Source organism: Larus michahellis, chromosome 5 (assembly GCF_964199755.1).
Source record: "Larus michahellis chromosome 5, bLarMic1.1, whole genome shotgun sequence".
NCBI classification, from domain to species: Eukaryota; Metazoa; Chordata; class Aves; order Charadriiformes; family Laridae; genus Larus; species Larus michahellis.
Window position 1 is genome coordinate 52845903 of NC_133900.1, and position 22390 is coordinate 52868292.

At 35.1% G+C, this 22390-nt stretch overlaps 1 protein-coding gene across 1 annotated transcript; it reads right to left on the bottom strand.

The window, feature by feature from the left end:
* Positions 1-943: 943 nt before the first annotated feature.
* On the bottom strand, positions 944-21959 carry RNF212 (ring finger protein 212). The gene is made up of 12 exons (XM_074589003.1): positions 21848-21959; positions 20147-20208; positions 16064-16138; positions 12930-12986; positions 9779-9837; positions 7613-7677; positions 7454-7523; positions 6561-6606; positions 5133-5196; positions 3261-3333; positions 2386-2573; positions 944-981 (listed from the first exon to the last, which is right to left on the bottom strand). Exons 1-12 carry the CDS (start codon positions 21957-21959, stop codon positions 944-946), a joined length of 909 nt encoding a protein of 302 aa, XP_074445104.1.
* Between the last annotated feature and the right edge of the window lie 431 nt (positions 21960-22390).

Below are 22390 nucleotides of genomic sequence, written 5' to 3' on the forward strand. Positions count from 1 at the left end.
CTTTTAGGTCAAGCAAAACATTTCAACCCAAAAGAAACTTATCATGTACTCAGGGGACTTTATCTCAAAAAAACAGCTTTTAGGTTTTGGTGGTTTTTTAAATAGTCCAGGTAAAGTTAGGGCCAAAACAAAACAAAGGTGCATATTTGATGACTCAGTCATACCAAAAATTTGCCAGACATACATTGTAATGGTGGGAATTTCAACTTAAGAGTCATTCTTAAAAGAAAAAGGTTGCATTCTGTCACTGTTCATTCAGAGTCTCCAGTTGCTATTCCTGTGTGACAGTAAAGGTAGTCTCCACTGTGTTTTGTCTCTTCCTCCCAGTTCTCCCATTTCATTCCATTTTGGGAAGAAATCACTACTACCTAAATCAAATGTTAGACTTCTTGGAGTGTGGAATAGATAAGGTATTATGAGCTTGGCAGAGCCTTCTAGACTGTAACATCCCTCAAACCTTGCCCCTTTCAACAATGCAAACAAAAAGTGACTATTGAGTAAGAACCAAAATTTGGAATTCTGTAATCAAAAATCCATAAATTAAAATTTTTTTAGGACTGGGGGTCATCTCTAATACTGTACATGTGTGACCATTTAAAAATAGAGTTCTGCTGCAGCTCAATGCATTTACAGCAGGAAATGCTCATTGAATATATAATCATGTTTTGTCTTAACACTTAGTTAGTAAAGGCTGTTTATTTATACAATGTATTTTAAGCCAAAAATTTCTAAAAACAGCAGGAGGATTTTGTACTCTTGTTTAAAACTACTGTACATGTTAATCAGCAAGATCAGTGATGTTTCAAATGCACTATTCATGCTGAACAGTTAGCTGTTTTATGCCAATTTGACATTTTATGCAAATTACAAATACTTTGATATCCAAAGACTGTGCAGGGCTTCTCCAGATGTTTATTGACCAAAACAATTCACAGATGTTTGCTTATCTTTCTGTTGAATGTCCTCCAAAATTAGTCGATCCTAGAATAAGAATACAAGTACAAATGGAAAAAAATTTAGTCAGACTAAAGGAAATTTTTATTCATGTAAATTATTTTGAGAACTTATTCAAGGAAGACAGAAAATGAAAACTATTAAAAACTAAAAATAAAATCCATACATTTTGATGAGAACTTTTGTATAACTCCTTTTATGAATATAAATATGCTCCTTTGTATTTATATAAAAGAAGTAGGTTTCTCTTTCCATAAAAACATTTTTGCCATATTCCAATTTCAGCTACACAAGTGAAGGTCCAAAGCATTGTTCTGCATACGAACCGCAATTAACTTGTAAACATATAGCTAAAAGACAACTAATACTTAAGTTCAATATAGGTCCTTTTTTTTAACTTTGATTTCGACTACTTTATTTACAGATTCTATCAGGTTCATGCCTTATTGCACATGCTATATCACTGTCCAGAAATTTCACAGGAAAAACAATTACTATGTAAGCTTCCACAAACTATAAGCATTCATAACTTGAGCACGAGTGAATTCCCAAAATATTTTTATTTTGGGTTCATGAAGTTTCATCAATTCAAAACTGCTTGGGATGCGTTACTCTTGGAATAGAAAAGTTACATTTATTAATATGGACTGAAAAATGCTTTATAGCTGAATTATCCTTTTAATGTAAATAACAAAGATTTCACTTGTGATGTAAACTCTGCAATATGAAGGATTAGGTTTCCAAGAGGTGATTGGTCAGGGTGCTAGATAATCTCATCTAGGCTCCCTTTCCCATAGGCTGGGCCAGGTGATCTTTCAAGATGCCTTCCCACCTGGGCTGTTCTATGATTCTATGACTCTAGGATTGTACGATTCTATGATTTTATTAATTAATCTGCCCCAGTGCAATTCCTGCCTACTTTTGGCCTGCTCTCTATGCAGCTAGTTTTGCTAGTTTTATGCTGCACTCAACAAAGAATACCCTGGACTATCTCCCTTTTCACTGTCACTTGCGGACATTTATGTGGGCATCTAAACAGCTAGATCTGTAAGATCCATTCATGTTTTTATTTTCTCTACTCCTTACTTGGGATTTGTTGAAAGATTAGTTTTTGCCAAGTTATTATATGCTTTGCATTATGTAGAATTGGTGTTTTTTCTAGAAAACAATTATGGACATTATCAGATCTAAATACCATTCTTAGGTGAAGCAAGAATGCGTTTTCACAGCAGATATTCAATTGCACAGAAGACTAGGGCAAAATACTGATCATAAACATCAACATTTTTCATATTTTGCCCATAGCCTACTTCCAATTTTGAAATACCACTTTTGTATTGCTTAATTTATTTCTTATTTACTGTTCTCCAGTAAATACGTAATAAGTATATGTTATGTGTTAAATTTTGTTATTTTATAAAATATACTTGCCTAAGTGTTGTCTTTGCAGAAGTCCAGAGATGGTGATTGGCTGTCTTGTTACAGATGACTGTGGGGAAGGTGATGTAAATGGATACAACTGAGGCGTTCTGAAATCAGAAGGTGCCCATGACCCCCTTCTATTACTTTGTGATCCAGATGATGGTGTACCAGTATGTGGTAGTCTTATAGGTGTGGATCTGTTAATGAAATTAATTCATGGACATGATTTGAGGCTACTTTCATAGTACAAGAGTACAATAGTACAAACCACTTCAATTCATAGTGCTAATATTTTATTTTTTAAATAGAAAATAGTGCTAATATTTTAATTTTTTTACAGAAAATGCTATAAATTATTATACTCTACATATTCCTTAGCAGATTTTTACTTCTTTAGGATTTTTACGTATTTTAAAAAGCAGAAGGACAGAACAAATTCTCATAGTTTGAGACATTTTCAATGTTTAAATGAAAAACCTGAAACACATGCTACATGCTGCATGAAGATGTTCAGGTTATTCAGAGAATAGCTCTTGTGTAGACATTGTGTTGTCATCTCTGATTTTGAGGAGAATTATAAAGCAGACATGTTGTTGTACTTTCTTACTATAAAATTACTACTCTCTGTATAAAAGTACCATGACTGTAGATGTCAACAGCTACAGGAGCTCAGATTATCTCTGCACATTTTTGAAGGAAGTGATTTCAAAATAAAACATTCCAACAATAACACGCACATTCATATAGGTGATATCAAGCCGGCACAATAACATTTCTTCAGACATATAATATAACCTTTAAACTGACAGATTAATAAAGGCCAGACAACAGAAACTTCAGTCTCTCATAAGAGACAGTAACATCTTGAAAATATATTTAATTACCTTGTGGATCCTGCTCTACTATTTTGACCTGACATTATTCCAGATGACTGAGAACTTCTGTAGGATACACTACCTGTAAGAATCGAATTTTTGAGAACAGAACATGAATTACCTATTTTACTTAAGAGATAACTTTGGAAACAAATATTAGTACTTTAATTGCATTATTTGGGATAAATTAATGATTGGTTTATTCAAGAATTTAAAATGGTGCACAATTAAAATAGACAATGAAAGATAAGGAACTGGCTGACAAAATAAAGACACCATGTCACTTGAGAAAGTATTGAAATAGCCCAAAAAAATTAATAATGTGGTTTTACAATTTAGCACAGACAAGACATTTGCTGAAGCACAAGTTGTCTTCCAGTACCTCTTGCTGGAAGATCCCGCAAAAATGAAAGCTATCAAAATTCCTCAGCAATGCACCAACAGAGGGTAAAGGTGAAAAATTGTCTTTGTCTCAATAGATTAAACCTACATAGAGATTAGCTGTCACAAAAACATCATATTGCACCATTCCTGCAAATCTTTTTCAAGTTGAACATATATGTTGGTTTCTTTCCCCTTCTCTCATTTATTAGACTATCATTAGACTATCAAGATAGCTCTGCTGAGGTGCTCCAGTTCTTCAGCTATTCTTTTTTGCCTCCTCCATCTCTGAGAAGGAAACTTTCTTTAGCGCACCATAAAATCATTGTGTGTACTTGCCCTTACTTTTGCAACTACGTTTTGATTCATTCAGCTTTGTCCACTGCAAAACTTTATGGGTTGATTCTGAAAAGTGCTGAACACATAATTGTTCTACACATAATTTTACTATCTAATTAAACATCTATTTATATTTAGACACAATAAAAACCAGTTAACCTCAACTGTCACTATCGTGTTATCCATAAATTTATAAGCAAGCACACATTTAGGAAGGATCTGAACATATAAATCAGACATAACATACAAGAAGCATTTTTTTCTCCTTCATTACAATTGCATTGCAATTGCATTTGCCTTTGGTTTGGGACATTTACACCATGTAAAAACCCAAGACAAGCTCCTTGTGTGGCTTGAGGTGGATTCTATTAACTGCTGAAGTCATCTGAAAGACTGCCTGGGCTGTTCCAGAAACACACCAAATGTAAAACCAATAATGGGACACATGAATGGTAGACGTGCAAAGCATTAGGAGTTCTGGGAAAGTCCTCATGAATAAACAGTACTCAAGGTGACTGCACTAATTTCAGTAGTCTGTTATTCTTTTCTCATTTACATTAGAGTATTACGCAAGCTCTGCAACAGCCTAGGAACAAAAGGAAGTACAGGCAGGTAAAATGACTTATACCCTATCACAATGATATGGTGAAAAAAAAAATCCCCTTTCTAAAGAAATTATTGATCCCAACTTAATTACCTCACTTTTGTTATGAAATACTTTCGTAACTTCCTTTTAGTTTACCCCTTTTTCATCATGTGATTTTAATATGGCATTATGGACAATGTTAATCTCTGGTAACTATAAACAAGTATCATTATGAAGGATAATAGAGGGTCAACAATACATATTGCAAGTATTCCTGTTCTGTTCAACCATATACATCATTACAGTACTTTCTTTGCAACTGTTGACTATGATTGCTCGGCAAAAATCATTTTGATTACAAGTAATTATTCACAGAACAGAGTTGGTCAGTACTAGAAAAACTGATTTCATTCTTCATTTATAACCATTTCCCATCTACTGGATTGATGTCTACATGATAAGTTCCTTATACCTCAACACAATCCAGGTTTGCTCAGTAAATTGCTAATTTTAAATTATTTATCCTCTTAATATAATACAAATGTTACCCAGTTACAAACTTTATTTTTACTCACCCATACGTCCATCTTGTGGTGGAGTTATTAATGATAATCTTGTTGGGCCAGTTGGTGTATCAGGCTAAATGAATGGCAAGGTATTAATTACAGTGTAATAAGTATGTTAAGGCATTTAAGTAATTAAGGCAATAAGTATATTAAGGCATTTTAAGCAACAGTGTTACATTTTTTAGGTTTATAAAGTCTGCAGATTTCTGGTGCTCTCCGCTGCCAGTTTTGTTTATAGCACTAAAACACAAAACTTTAGAATTAAGTTACTATTTTTTAGAGATCTACAGGGGGGTAAAAGCATGTGTATTTTAGCTTTATTCCAAGAAGTCCTCTTTGTCACTTTCAGATAATAAAAATATTGGACACATAAGTAATTTTCTGTGCTGAGATTCCATCTGTTCCTGGATGTTACCTCTCCTAATCAGAATACTAATATAGAGAAAAGCTTCTGCCTTCATTCTCATCTTAGAGATGTCATTCAAAGCTTGCAATTCCCTACTCAAATATCAGGTTATAACACTGCTTTCTGACCATTGACTTCTACCCTAGCTTTTTCTTTACATATGAAGATAATATACATATGTTTATGCCCTTGAACATAGAAGCAAGATCACCGGGTCAAGCAGCAAGCAAAATTGTTTATGAAAGGTGAAAGATAATGACTGGCTTCATTTGTGGCTGAAAAAAACCCTCTTATCTATCACAAATGAAATTTCAGGAATGTTTTGAGAAACAGTGTGATGTGAAGTCAAGAGTGCCAAGTGGTCCACTTCTTGTAACTCTGCAATTACAGCATTTACATCCAGCCTTATCCCCTGAAATTCTTTTTATGGTCAAGGAAGAGAAACAGGAATGAGACCAATAAGTGTCCTTCAGAATGAGATGAATCACACATACTAATCTATAGGTTATACCTATGGATATTAGGAATCCTTAGGTTATAAAGGAAACCTAAGATGCTAGCATAGATCTGCACTGCAGACACCTACCTGAGGTCTGGTGAAGGTGGAAATCTTACATATATTTCCATTCCTTAATATATTAGAACTTAAATTCAATTGCAGCTCTCAGTTTCATGCATTAGCAACATTTATTTTTGAAATAGTAACAATATTTTTTATAACATGCTGAGATTTCAAGAATGTGCCATTTAATTTACCATCAGAGGTTTAAAAGCCTGTATATGGCATGTGGAGAGTATAATTCCAGAAATCAACGTTGTGATTTATTTTCTTTTGATTGCCTTTTGGGGAGCATCTGACTTCTACTAATCATCAAGCATAGCTGAAAAAAGCATGTACATAAGAATTGTTTTGAAGTGTGTGGGGGATATCCAGTTTTTTGCAGTATTACCAGAGCAGAAGAAATCAAAATCATATATATTTATCTATACATTATATATATATAAACACATATACAAAAAAACCCACTTACTTTCCTCATTGGTGAAGGTACAGAATCAATCTCCATTGACTCCATTCTTACAGTAAAAGTCAAAATAAGTATGACATTGTAATAATAATACATTCATCATAAAGACTAAAATTACGATATATTCTCATGTTAAATTTGACTAATAATGGAAAAGCATAATATATCACGCATAACACGTATAAGTATTTAGGACTTGTTCCAAAACCAACTTTCAGTAAGAAAAATCTATTAATTGATTCTGAGCTTTGGTTTAGACATTTACAGAGAAAGTTATTTTATGACTAGCATTGTTAGTCTTGTATTTAAGTCAGAATAAATATGCAGATTTATATACTTGTCACTTGTCTCCACAACAAGGGCATTCTGAAATTTTATTTAAAAAAAAATAAAGTCACAGTCACAGGTATAAAAATCATTTAGCTTGAGCAAGCTGTATGTTCAATTTATTTAAAACTTAATGAGCCTCACTGGAGTTCATCCCATCTGACTTTAGACAACTACGATATACGTATAGGTGTCTGCTCAAGTCATTTAGTTTTTCCCTACAGTCAATGGGAAGAGTTCCTCACTAATTAATCAATCTATCTATCTATCCAGAAAGTCTCTAGAATAAGGTGTGTCATGCCTTAGAATTTTTTCCAGTGAGTACAAAGGCAATCTATATAAGTAGTTATTATGTACACTTGGACAGATAAGACCCTGCACAGTTCTTTCTTACTTACACTGTTTGCAAAAAAAAAAAAACCAAAAACTGAAAATATACTTATTTTAAACTTACTACCAAAAAATGGCATTGTGTGTAAAATATCTACTAAAAAAAGGCTTTGTGTATAAAATATCAGCATGTCATCACTGTTAAGATTTTCATTGACAATTAACAAATTTGTACCTACATTTCAGAAGTGGAAGGATGACCAGGATGAAGAGAACATGAAGAATAACCATTCAGTTGTCTTGAAGGAACTAAAGTCATTAATAAATTTAATATTAGAACATAGCTATATCCAGTGATATGTATTCCATAGTTAGTATCTTAAACCAACACTTCTTACTGGAAAGTGGATTTCTACTTGTACTGGAAAACGGTATTTGTGTAGTTTGTTCAGGTGGTTTCATACTAAAGGGGAAACAGAAGAAAGAACAGATATAAATTGAAAGCTGATTTGGTTTGTTCATTTGTATGACTGGCCAATAAAGCATAACATCAAAGCATTTTATCCACAAATAGCTGGTTTTAACATGATACTATTTGCCATGAAGCAAAATAACAATCTATTTGAGAAGCTATTAACTTCTCATAATGTCTGTATCAGTCATTACATGCCCAACAATATCAATTTAGGATAACATTATGGCAAAGTACTTTATGGAACAACTGATGTTAAAGTACAATTATTAACTATAGTTAACCAAAAATCTTCATTTCAATGTATACATTTCCTGAACTTTAAAAAATCTAGTTATCAAAAGAAATGTTAGTACATTAATACTATTCACCAACAGCTATGTAAAACTGATACCTTTGCCAATGACCTTAAATAGGAGGAATATGTCTACTGGGCATGCAAGGAGAAGACCTAGGTCACACTCTCTGGGTACAACTCTGAAAAAACTGAAATTCGGTAAGAACCCTGTATTTGGTACAACCAAGATGTTATTTATTTGAGATGCAGACAAAGAAAAGAAGGCAGTGGATAAAAACATATAAACTATAATAATCCACCACATACCTAGTTTCCTACATATTGTTTTTCTCTCAGTTACATTACACCAAGAACCATAAAAGAGCACAGTACAGTATTATGTGCATGTCAAAGTCAAAAGAAAGTCTATACTGAAAAAACACAGAAAAGGAATAAAAGATCAACAACATTCTGCAATTACATTGCTAGCTTCATGAACTGTCTTATTAAGGAGATTTCAGCATTCTTGATCACTGGTATTTGTAAAGAGGCATTCATGAAGGGCTTCTCTCAAGAAGATGGATCTATAGGGAGTAGTACATTGTAACTATATGCTAAATACTCTTAATAGCTGCATTCACTGAAAGGGAAAAGCAGATCAAGCCTGTTAGGTTTTTTTCCCAGTAGTTTTTGAAATCTTAGAAACTGGGAAGAATAAAATAGCACACGGAAACAAAGGTGATATGGAAAATGTAATAATCTCACCATAGGTGGATCACTGTAGATCAACCTAATATCTTTGGGTTTGTTTTGTTTTATGTTCTGGTAAGCAGATTTTTTTTAAACAGTAGTAAGATAATACAGTTTTCTGTGTTAATTCATTTTTAACATTAGAGTGCCGTATAGGCCACATGGACTTTAAAGCAGAAATAAGAGAATATTAAAAGGGAAATAACAACAAAAAAGCATCAAGAGACTGCACAAATGTTATTAGAGATGTCCTCTTCAGTTTATTTTTGCTACTGATCCTGTTTAATATATTCCTTAATGACTCAAGGATAGTCCGTAGCTTGTGAAATCTGAAGACAGAAAGTTCTCAAGGTAGAAGTTACATCAATATTGAGAACTACATAACGATTTAAAAAGTGTGATCTTTTCAAACAAATTATTGAAATAAAATTTAATGAAATGAAAAGTAATACCACAAAGTGCACTTAGGGATGAAAAGATTAAGATGTATCAGTCAATAAGCAGGAGGATAACAATGAGCTACCTCTTGCCTATCTGTTTGATATGTTTGTGAAAAAAGACTAATTTGAGCCAAGAAGTTGATTTTTACTAGAAACAGAGAAGATGAGAATCATTTTACAAAACTCTGGTAATTTTGTGAATGGACTAGATACTAGGAAAGATATCTTAGTACATCCCAGGCTGATGCTGGAAAGCCCATTGAAAAAAAAAAAAAAAACACGTTCATGTAAATGCAAAGAAAAAAATTAAAACTGAAATCTATATGATGTTTACTTCATCCCAAAAACCACATTGCTAAAAGTTCATTTTCAGAGTAACTATTGACTTGAATCTAAAGATAAAGGGATTCCTTCCTGACAGGCTTGATTAATGTAAAGAAAATGGACCAGGTGACAGAAATCAGTGTTCATTTATTTCTTAAAAATATGCTTCTTCTATTTATACAGCACAATATATGAGAAAGGCAAAGAAAGCATGATTTTTTATTGTTTTATCAATTGAACTTACTGTTGTCTGATTACAGAGACTATTTCTCATTTACTTTTGCTGCATTAAACTTCTTACCGTTGCATCTCATGCATTTGTTGTGTTACTTTCTTGAGAGATTCCTCCAACTTTACTGTCTGTGAGATAATCAAAGATTTAAACAAAATCTATTTGTGGGATATACAATTTAATTTTCATACAACAAGTAATCTAAAGTGTTGAAAGGCTGTTTTCTATGGGTTATAATCTTAGATATCATTGCTATTCCAGATTTACTGGGGCAAGACTATAGCTGTTATATGGATCCATTGAACAGTCAGGCTGGAAAAGTTATCATTCTTTTTGGCAGTTACAGACTTACTTTGATTACCTTTTGTTAAGAAGTGTGTTGGTAATATTGGGTAAATGAACACTAAGAAAAGTGCTTAAAAATAGTGTAAATAGTGTGCTTTTATTTTTCTTCCTCTTTTCAATATCTGATATAAAAGTTATGGTGCATTTCATATGGAATTATCCGGAAAAGATACCAATAACTTTACAAAATACCAAATACCATGTTCCCATATTTCTCATTTACGATTCAAAATTTATTCAGTTCTTTGGGGTATCTATTTGTAATAAGCTTATGTGAAAAGTATTTCCTATTCCTTTATAGACACAACCAAAAATACCTCCATTGAAGTATCTTATGAGCTTGCAAAACTGAAGAACACTAAGGTCAAGAACATTAGGTGAGCTCCCTAGTATATGTATTTTTTTTACAGTCTTTTATTACATGATCATACATTATATTTTATGGAGGATGTAAAAACCTACTCGATAGCCTCAATACTGCATCTGTATTTTATCCTTAATTTCCACTGTGTGACCTCAGTTCTTCACTACTTCACACTATTCATGCTTTGCTTTGAAGCAAGTTATGAATTTGCTTGTTAACTTTTCATGCTTCTCACAATATTATTTGAATTCTTTAATAACATTATCTGATACACCTTTATAAAATCATATTGTTTGTGGGAGGCGTGAAACTCTGCAGAACAGATTAAAGAAAAAATCGAACTTACATAAGACCTGATTTTTGTATTTTTCCTTTTTCTTTTTCCTGATGACAGCTTGGTTTGATTAAGAAAGTGACCAGCAGTGATGTCAGGAACAACGTACTTTACCCTGTCACTCTGTAGGACTGGAACATTTTAAGGCCAGTATGTCTTAAAGAAGGTGAATAACTATTTAGTTTTCAATATCTTTGGGTCCTAGAACAACATGGGGTCTAGACTTGCCAGAAATATTGACGTCAAGTGCCCACACCATCTCCAGTATCCATACAACTCACATAAACGGCAACATAGATGCTTCTACCAAGGTCATCAGAGCTGTTGGTTGACAGTGACAAGGATGACATACCAGATATAGTATGAAAGGGGACAACAAACAAGACAGCCAAGCATGAAAACCTGGTTGTCAATTTCCTTATGCAGTACTTCACCTTTCCCAAAGGCCAAGACCTTCAAAGTGGAAGGTGGCAGGAAGAAGCACTTGTGTGAAAGGGTAGATTTGTGCTTCCTCATCTCCCTGGGGGTCATTGCCATTTGCCAGACCATTTTTACTGTGAATCATTCTTGCTCCACCCTGTTTCCACTCACCTTCATCTCAAAGCCAGGGGCAGGAAGACTCAGACAGAGATTATAACCCTGAGTGTGAGCATCTACTCCCACTCTCATCCCGTGTGCCTCTGCCAGCTGCGATCTAGCCTTCCCCAGCTCCTCCAGACTCCCTCCCAGTAGCCCTGAAAGAGGGAGCATGGCTAACTGAAACTCACAGGAAGGAGATGGGTATAGCATTGCACAGGCAAACTCCTCTCTTCCTTGCTCATCTCAGCCTCACTGTCAAACCATTTCTCCACCAAAACAGACTCACCAGTTCTAGCCATAGCTGCACATAGGGTGTTTAAGACAACCAACCTCTTCTGACCCTGATCCAATGCAAGCAGTTTTAAAATACTAACATAGAAATACAATGGACAAAAGAACAAGAAAAACACCCAAAACAGTGTGGCATTGAAATAGCAACCAGCTATAACTTCAGCTGTTTCTGTACTGTCACCTAAACACCTTCCTTAGGTGAAGCTGCATCCTTGAGTACTTTACAGTATGAATATCTTAAGAGTAAATAACTTAGAAACTTACCATCAAAAAGTATCAAATCTCTGCACAGATTCTTTGGAGATAACATTTCTATTTATGAAAAATTCTGTTAAGAGCTTTATTTTACTTTGCCTACAGGTTTTAGTTTTACCACCCAGAATCAGTACAATAGATTAAAAGAGGGCATAAAATCAGGATTCCTCCATGGCCTGGCTTTGAAAGCAGAAGGACAGGACCTTGAAAGAACTAGCTACTACACGGTACACTAGCTCTGATCCCAAAATGCAGTAATGGAAAACAGCGGAGAGTGAGCCACAAAGCCCTTAAATTTCCAAGCTGTTCCATCCATGAGAACCATATCAGATGCTCTCCTCACCCACTAAACGGCCAGTTGGCCAGCTGTATGAGTTTGCCTCTGTGATTTCATACACAGGACACCTACTGATGGGTTGGTTCACCAGTATTGCCAAGTAGCTTTAAGTAATATACCTGGACACGTCCTTAGAAATGAATGAAACAGCCAACTATTCTATCAAATATTTATAAGTAGCTGAAAAATTAAAAAGTCATTTTCTTTCTAACCTACAGAGGAAAAGGCATAGTCACAAATTCAGTACCTGTTCTGAACAAAATAATTAATTCGATTCGTCTTCCTATTGAGCATTCCCTAATTCAGGGTACTAGCCTTAGTCTTGTTCTCCCTTGCTCAAGCTTCTCATTCAGTTGGTCAGCCCTAGTCTTCTTTTCCTCTAGGTTTATCATCTGAGTACCAATCTCTCACCACCTTTTCCATTTTTTCCTCCGTACAGTGAATTGGTTTCTCCTCTCCCTGTCCTTTGACTCTCCATTGATTCTCAGTCACCCCACAACTAAAATCTGTTTTATTAAATAATAGTAACCATAATTAATAAAGTCCTCACAGATTTTAAACAATTAAAAGCTGGTATTTATAGTGACAGAAATAAGGTAATCCTGATAAATTATTTTAAGTATTCCACTAAAAGGTGAATATATTTTCAAAAAATAAACCAAAATAACAAGGCAAGCATAAGCAACAAAAATAAGAAAATCACAATTAGAGTTACCTTTTGTCTGTGGTATGCTAATAAATGTTTACGATGTTTTTCTTGAAATTCTGAAACCTAAAAATAAATAGAGTTATATTAAGCTTCATCTAATTACATTTATGCAACCTCACCAAAAATTGGTGGAGAAGATCTACTTCACAGCATTACATTTTTTTCTATATTTTAGTAAGTATTTAATATATCTTCTTTAAATCCTGTCCAACAAAACATTTGAAGCTAATATCACTGATAGTCTTATAAAGTTTATTTAATCTAGTATGACCTACGCTAGTGTTGGTAGATTTATTTCACTGAATTTATATTTTAACACTACGTTCAATAACAAGGCGAAGACATTGGAAAACCAGTTTAGCTGCAGTGTTTCTTATTCATTAGTGCTAAGCAAACACATAAAATTAATGGCAACATAAAAAGTAATGTGTCTTACTGGCAATTATAACTTGCCTTGTAAAAATATCCCGTTAATTAAAAAATAATTGTTAGACACACTGTCTTGTGGTGTGTAAGCACTTCTTGTGTCCAAATGAGGATCATAAACCATGACAGGTTAAAAGTAAAAACATACAAGGTGGGCAAGACAAGAGCTTGAAGAACAAATTACAACAGGCAATAACTTACGAATAAATCTTTTTTCTTACGTGTAGGAAAACTGACAGAAAATGGTGGGGATAGAGAAGAAGAAGAAGAAGAAGAAGAAGAAGAAGAACCAAGAAGAAACAGTCAGAGAAGATAAATCCATAGTGGAGTATCTAACTGAAATGGTTAATTTTTATTCACTGTAGAAGAGCCTGGGAGGTTCCCATTGGATACACATCTAAGGATCAGAAGTGTCTGATCTGATGGAAGAAACAGCCACTCAGAAAGTAATGGCTCTGAGCTGCCTCCCACCACCTAGAAATGAGGTCTTGGCTCTATAAAGGAGAAATCTGTGAAAATGTCAATTCGGTGCTCAGTATCAGTCAAAAAAAGTAAATCAGATCTTAGAAGTGGCTAAAATAGGAATAGAATATGGAACATCGTTATTCCACTTTAAAAAATGCATGTTACTATATCCTGAGTCTGCTTAACATCTAAGAAAGGATATAGTAGGTCTGGAAATAGTTAAGATTAATCAGACTAATCAGAGGTATGTAAGAGCTTCAGTAAAAGAATGACCACATAGAGAATGAGTCTTAATGGCTGAAATAAAGACAGTTGAAGAAGGGATGTCTTAGCAGTCTAAAACTAACAATTAGCAGAGGAGTGCATGGGAATGGTTACTTTTTCCCCTAGAATGGGATTCAAGACTACCAAATGAAACTAGCATGTAGCAGGTTAAAACCTGAAAAAGGAAATCATCATCACACTGTGTATAACCTGTGGACCTCCTTTCTATAGTATGTGACAGATGCTGAATATTCAGAAAACAACTTGACAATTACTTGGGAAAAAATATCTACCAAAGGCTTTTAAATGCAAAGGCCCCACCTTGAGAAATCCCAGTGCCACAAACTGTTGAAAGCAAGGAGGCTGTACTGAAGACATATAACTACATGCCAGCCTTAGGAAAGCACCCACTGCTGTCACAGGATATTAGATTAGATAAACTTTTGCCCTAACAGAGCACAAACTGCTCTTATGTCTTTTGATGCTGGTAGAAGTTCTGAAGATACCTTAATGCCTTAATTACACTTCAATATGTTTCCTATAGGTTACCTCAGGCTGCAGAAAACCCTTAGTCTTTTGAGATCATGTCCTCTTTTTCCTGTCTTTGACACAAGGCCAGGCTGGATGGGGCTTTGAGCAGCCTGATCTAGTGGGAGGTGTCCCTGCCCATGGCAGGGGAGTTGGAACTAGATGATCTTTAAGCTCCCTTCCAACCCAAACCATGCTATGATTCTATGCTATGTTGTGACATTGCAGAAGTTTGTATTCATGTGTGATTGGTGGTATAGCTGTCTGGATTTGTTCAGTTTACAGAATAATTGCTGATCATCATACGTACTCTTATAAAGTGTCTATGGAAGGACAGAGGATGACTTCTTGTTTACCTTGTGTCACCTATGCATCTCAGGAGGAAGAGTGCTGAGGCAAGAGACTACGCTCAGCTTTGGAGTAGTTTGTGAAGCATAGAGAAGAGCAAATGTGAATCCATAATCCCCATTGAAGAGAGCAGGTGATCTCCCCTGGGTTACTTTTCTGCTGGATAAGCAAGCTCACCACAGCATCAAACAAGTACCAGCCCAAGGGAGGTGAGAATACACAATGAAGGTTGCAGGTGGGTTGAGGGAGAATGAACTAATACAGTTCAACCTGGAGTGGTTGAAACTGCCACTGAATGCTCAGTTAGAGGGACAAGGAGAAGTCCCAAATGTATGTTACTATATCCTGAGTCTGATATAGATATATAGATATATATCTCTTCAGTCCAAGCTGAAGAGATGCAAAAATGAGGAGGCAATGGGAATTTATATATATTCATTTAATCCAGTCAGCCACTAAAGCTCTGGACTGGAAACTAAGCCTGAAGGAAGGCATCCTGCCTGGAGTTTACAGAAGGCAGGGAGGAAATTTACCTTGAAATCTTTTATTGCATCTCTCTGAAAAAAGCAGACCTGTTTTGGTTTGGTTTGGGGGTTTTTTTGTTACTTTTTAGGAGTTAGGCTGTTCGTATTTTTAATAATGCCTAACCTTTGAGATCAGGGATCTTTGGTAACTTGCTTGCTTCGACTTAAAAAAAAAAAAAAAGAAAAAAAAAGAGAGAGAGAGAGAGCGCATTCAGCTCAGGGCTTTAGCCAGCACAGGTTTTCACTGTGTAACTTTTTATTGCTATAATTAGGGCACACTGTCTGGGCAGGTTTAAGGTTCTGGCAGATCTAATTTTTCATTGTATGGCATTGAAAGTGATTTTACATCATTAAAATAACTAGACTAGTGGTCCTTGGAGAGAGTTTGAAAACATGAACAGTGACCGTGATGAATAATTTATGCTTTCTTAAGAACTTTGAAACTGTGGAACTAAGGAAGTAAAGATCGTAACGGGCATAAATTCATTTTCAAGCATTCACTCATATATTTTTCCCATTTATATAAAAAATCAGTTCAAATTGCTGATTATTTTATAGAGTTAAAAAGTTATAAGGCAGATTCACCTGTGTTATTTCTTTTGAATATTTCTTGCATAACGTATCTATTCCCATGAACAGTGATTGAATATCAGGATTTGTCTACCAAGAAAAGAAAGTATACCAATGTTAGCATTTTCATTTGCAAGCTGTATTAAATAAAGAATTTTGTCAAGTGTTCCTTAAATTGATTGGTGTATACAAATAAAAAATGGATAGATCAAGAGTAGGATGATACAGAAATTGAAAACAAGACCAGTTTTATTTAATGCCCTTATAACCATCTGGAAGGCTTTGTGCTTTTGTTTAAATATATTACACACATATATACTTATTGTAACTAAGACAATAAAAATTTCCAGAGGACATTCAAGGAAGATGTTGTGGTCCCCTGGAAGAGGCATTGCCTTCAGACCAACAGCCAGGTTTCTGGCAGTCCCTTTCTGGGCTTTTTGGTTCTCACCATGCCCAGACATATGGATGTACCACATAAACAGTTTTGTTTCAAATTCTTTTTCAGAAGGGTTCCAATGCTGACTGGGTTCCCTTTATCTCTCCTGCCTGTTGGGCAGCAGAATGCTTAAGAAAAAGGCCCCAAAATGCTAGTTGAATGTTTCAAGTATTTTAATCAGAGATCATGATGTGGCCTCACAAACAGCCATCTGTGTTTTTAGAAATTGCTGAGTAAATGCTCTGTACCTAAGCTATCATTTTAATTCAAGAATATGTTTTCTATAGTGAGAAAGAAATGCTACAAAATATAAAGTGAATTTCGGAATGATAGTAACATTTGGACACCTATCCAAATCTACAAATCAATGTAGATAACTTAGTTCAGTGTTACTTCAATCCAGACTACAATTTAGTTCAGTGTTACTTTAATCCAGACTACATGTATTCCTAATTTATTAATAAGAAAAACAAACAAAATACAACCCCAAAATAGTTACTCTAGTTACAGTACTAAGTTAAAATAGTTATATCACTAAGAACTAACAATGATCACATTTCAATAAAAAAAACTCACATCTACCTGTAAACTGTAAACTGTAAGGTTCTCTTTCACATATTGTGATTGTATAATTAGAATATAATATAATTACAAAGAAGGTAGGTTTATGTCGAGCTGAAAGTTGAATAAAAAAGCAAAAACCATCCCAACACATTTAGACGATAAAAGAAGATTGTCCCAGAAAAAAGGCATTCTTCATGTAAGGAACCACCTTCCAAAATCCAATCAAAAAAACTGAAACTGTTTCAGGCAAAACGTAAATTAATCCCAGAAGTACTAAAGAATCTTAAAAAAGTTTAAAAAATTGAAAAATTAAAGAAAGGTGAATTATTGAAAGAAATACAAGTAGGACACCTGTGAATGAAGCAAGTCTTCTAGGTTACTAAGAAAATAGAAAGATAAGTGCTATCGCTTAAATTAAAAATATTGCACTGCAATCAAAAAGAATTAGACTTTCATCCATTTAGAAATTCACAAACATATAGAGAGACAATATTTTTACCTGCTCCAAAAATTGTATAACACTAGTATAGTCAAATATCCAAGACTAAATAACAGCTGCATTTGCCAAACTTATTTTCAACATGTGCTTATAATTATACATATTTTAGCAATAAGAGAATTGAGTCTCGTATGTATGAAAAATAATCACGTGAAGAGCTAAATCAATAACCTGGATTTGCAACAGGTTGCTATCTTTTGTTCCCCATATTCTGACATCAGGTACTTCGATGTCCTGCACAGCAATTCAGCTGAACAAAGATGCACTGTTTGGTTACTGTAGAACTGTGCACGTGGCTGGCAAAGGCACTTCTGTATATTGAAGAGCTGTACTTGCACTTCTCTCACCAGGGGAACTAAAATGCTTTTCCTTGCTTTCCCCATCTACTAATTTTTATAGAGCTCACCGGAGGAAATTACTTGCATTTGAAACTTCTTCTGCTTTTTTGAATTTTGTTGACATTAGCCAAAGCGTTCAAAAATTTCCACAGGGTGAACTGGCAGACCGAGAAAGAGAAAAGCAGATAGACAGCACAGTCTAGTCTCTCCACAGTTTTTAAGTAAAGAGAATACAAACAAGACAATCATCTAGAAAAAGTAATGTATTCTTAAAAAAACATTTGACATCCTTAAAATTTATTCATTGGAGGCAAGATCTGCAAACCTATTTAGGGTCCTAACAAAGTTTTAAGAACCTATCAGATCTGAGAAAAATAAAAACCCACCAGGTTTGTTGCTCTTTAAAATAAAGGTTTGTGGAACACTGTTTATATTTTATCTGTTGCATGGAGGAGTAGCAGATGTTAACGTGATATTCTGAAATAATGAACAGTGAGATTCTGATTTATCATAGCACTTAACGATCCTCTGGGAAAAAGCAAGTGGGGAGTGTGCGGCATAGAAGGAAGATACAAAGGTGACAAGCATGCATTACTGTAAAAACGAGAATATTTAATGTGTAGATGTTGATTGCCCCAATATGCAATTTAATGAGGAGTTTTAACACATTTATAGGACCTCCTACTCATTGGGAATTCTTCCATAGCAGCAAGCTCATAAAGGTTACCAGGTATATTTCTACTCAGGTCCCCGAATTATAGAGCCTTGACTTTTTCATACGCATCTTTAATTATCATTCCAATCATTTTATCTGTTCTTAATCAAGGCAAAGCAATCAACATTAATGTTTTTTTTTTTAAAAGAATATGGTAATTTGCTTCCTTCCAGGCCTCCAGAGCAGTGGCAGGTTCTAATGAAACATCTAATATTTTTGTTAGTATCCCAGTCATTGCACTCCTTCAGTATTTTCGTAGCAAATTACCAAGTTCTATTGAAATGCTGCAATTTAAGACTGATCTACCTTCAAAATTAGCTTTGTTTTGAGCAAGTTGTTGGACAAGATGACCTTCAGAGGTCCCTGACAACCCAAATTATTATGTGACTGAAGTTAATAACAAAACTTGCGGCCAGGGTAGGCTGATATTGAAAGCTTATTAAAATACTTCCTTTAGAAGTTTTATGAGGTGCTTTTGGATTTTTTTCTTTGATTACTGTGTGCATTGTTCCTTTGTATTATGTTCACATTCTGTTGTTTTGTTGTAAATTTTTATTTTTGGTAGCATTGTCTTCTTCACTCTGTTTCAGTTCTCCAAGATTCCATGTTTACAAATATGATATATAGTGTAACAGTTTTTTTACTTTTTTATATACAGTATGTAGATGTAGCGATTTCTGTATTTAGAGATACATCAGCTGAGTTTTAAACATATCTAGAGAAATCATGCCCTCCTTCAAGGTCACCGCTTCAGAGTTAGTTACAAATTGTCCTCTGTTTCCTATACATGATTCCCTTAAAGCCTTGTAGGACTTGATGCGTTAGCTGTATTGAATACTTTCAGTATTTTTCTTCTATCATTGTAAGGCAGGCTTGTCTTGTAGGTAGGCATCAGTCTAGGAAAATGTAAATGTTTTCACAACGCATTTATAAAATCAGCTAAGGAGAAGAAGGTTCCTGGGAGAAATGGGAAAATTAAATCTTTATAATGATTTCTCAAGAAAGGGAATTAAAAGTTATTCATTCTCTAGTGAATACCAAGAATTCCCAACAGTACTTCAGATCCTCTCTTAATCACAGGGCCATGAGGAAAATAGTTAAGCTTAAGAGAAAACGGGGAAATAAACCCAATACACTTGAAAACACTGATGCGTCACCATGCAGATTTTCGATTCAGTCCATTACATGAAATAATTCATTACAGTCCACTTTTTCTGATGTACAAATGCCAAAGTCAATAAACATTTTTCCACATTTTGAAAGTAGTCACTGATGCTACACAGTAGCAGTCATGTTTCTTGAAAAGGTTGGAGTGATTTAGCAGAATATGAAAACCTAAAGAGTCTCTGTAGGCTTTTATTTGAAGAAATCCATAAAACTAAAAGCTGTATATTACATAAGCATCTAAGTATACCAACCTATCTTCAGTAAATATTCATGTCACAGTTGGCAAACAAAAGAGAAGTGTTTTGTAATGTAGATAATTTAGATGTTAAGCAAACTACAGATTAATGTAATACAACAATACTAAAGCTTCATTTACCTGTTTTGAAAGGAATAATGTACGACAAGGAGTTCTACAGATCAAACATTCATCTTTTTTGCCTGGAAGGTAAAGACACATTTAAAGTATACATGAAACTCAATAGATACCGAATACATTTTTAATAGAATTTTGTGCCTACACCTCTGGAGCTTGTGGAAGGAATCTGAAGGTTATACAAGAAACGCAAATAAACATGAATAAAGAATTTGCTTCTATAACCATTACACACAGTTGCACAGGGAAAATGTCTGTGAATGTCATCAGGTATAACTCCTGCAAATAAGCATTCATGTAAATGATTTTATGAATATCATTAGTGTCACTGAATGCAGGTGACTTTTAGTTCCTTTGATTTAAATAGGACTACTTGCCTGGTTTAATTAAATGTATGCTTAAGTGCACTAATGAGTTAGAGTCGACCAGATATATGACTTTTTAGATTGGGGCCCAGTCTGGCTCTCGATAAAATATATGAAACCTTAACTTCAAAGAATTAATAATTTTACCTTGTGAATTTTCCCAGTGAAAAATTCATCACATCCCTTTATCATTTTTTAAAATGTGTCTTTGATTACTTGCAAACATATTAGTGAATATTTCTAGTAAATACATATGACTATAACATTTATAATTGATAATTTTGCTAGCTGTTTCCTTTCTAAGGATTCTAAGGATCAATGTTTATAAATAGAGTATTATTACTAATAAAGAGTAAATATATTTTAAACCTAATATCAGGTTTAATGACTATTATGACTATTATTGAATTAACAGCAGAAAAATATATAATGTCTCAGGGTTTTTTTTGCCAAACAATATTAAAAGCAGAAAGGAAAGCTGTTGTTCAGGTTCTAGGAGCCTGTAAATTCTATTTAGAGGCTGCATTTTATGATGCTCTTTCCTCAACAGCAACCCTGTGAAAACTTTTAGTCAAAAGCTTTTAATTCTGAAATACAGGTTGATCATTTATTCTGTGTGCCCTTACAAAAACCAAGTCATTTAGCATGACCTCAAAGGGGAAAACATTGATATTTGTTTGCTATTTTTTTCTTTTGAAAAGCAACTTCCTTATTGCACTGTCTTTTCCACAGATCTTCCTCTAAGCACATAACAGCAGTCCCAGAATATGACTCAGGAACCGCATACAACATATAAGAACAATGTTTTAAAACATCACCTCCAATCCTCCTAATGCTGCTGAAAATGTTCTAGTGTTTCAGTGACAATACTGAGATTCAAAATATCTTAAGACCATTAGCAAAACTTGCCCTAAACAAATCCCATGTTTTGAAAATTGCTCTTTCACTAAAAAAAAAGTATGCTATTTCCAAAATTAGACAGAACAGAATGCCATCTTATTTTGTTTTACAATGCAATCATGGATCGTAAACATCCAGATTCAACTTCTATTGGAGCCACCAGTTTTCTGTATCCAAGGCTTGTTCTCAAAGCCATATTGCCCCAGCCAGATTCTTCTGGAGACAGACACAGGTGGTTTTATTATTTAAAGAAAATCAATAGCAAGAATTGAAAAGGTTTATCAATAACATTAGGCTGACTAAAAGGAAAGCTCAGGCCTTTCTTTTTTCCACAGAGTGAGTCAGAAATGCTAACAGTTAAGGTAAATGTGTGTACACTGACACTGCCTGCCTCACTGAAGCAGAAGGCCAAGCTGCTTGTGCCTGCAGCAGCCATTACCTTTCTGGAGGCAGATCTCACAGATAACATGGCCGCAGCTTGTCAGGCTGAACCGTGGGGTGGGCTTGTGGGGCTCACAGAAACAGACGTTGCAAAAGACTGGGACGGCCATGGGGCGGAGGGGCAGGAGGGTCTGGCAGGGAGCAGGCGGCTGAAGCAGATGCCAACCCTCCTTGCCGCCCCTTGGGGTGAGGCCTACAGGTCTCCCTCCGCCATGTTCCACTGCTCTGAGGCAGCGCCAGGCCCTGAGGGGAGGGGTGGCAGCCCCCCACCACCACCATCCAGGGGGCCTGAGGGCAGCAGAGTTTCACCCTGACACCCCAAAAAAAAGGAGATTTTCTGGCATCTCAGTACTAAACTGGAGAGTGCAGCCACACAAGGGATCCTCTCTGAGATTTCCCCCTCCCTTCTTCACACGTGGGCAACTGAACTGGAACAACCACCAGGGCTCTGGTGGGTGCTTCACCACGAGCCCTGTCCTCCTCACAGAGGCGGCCGGCCGTGCAGCAGGGGCTGCCATTGGGACAGCAGGTGTGTGGAAAC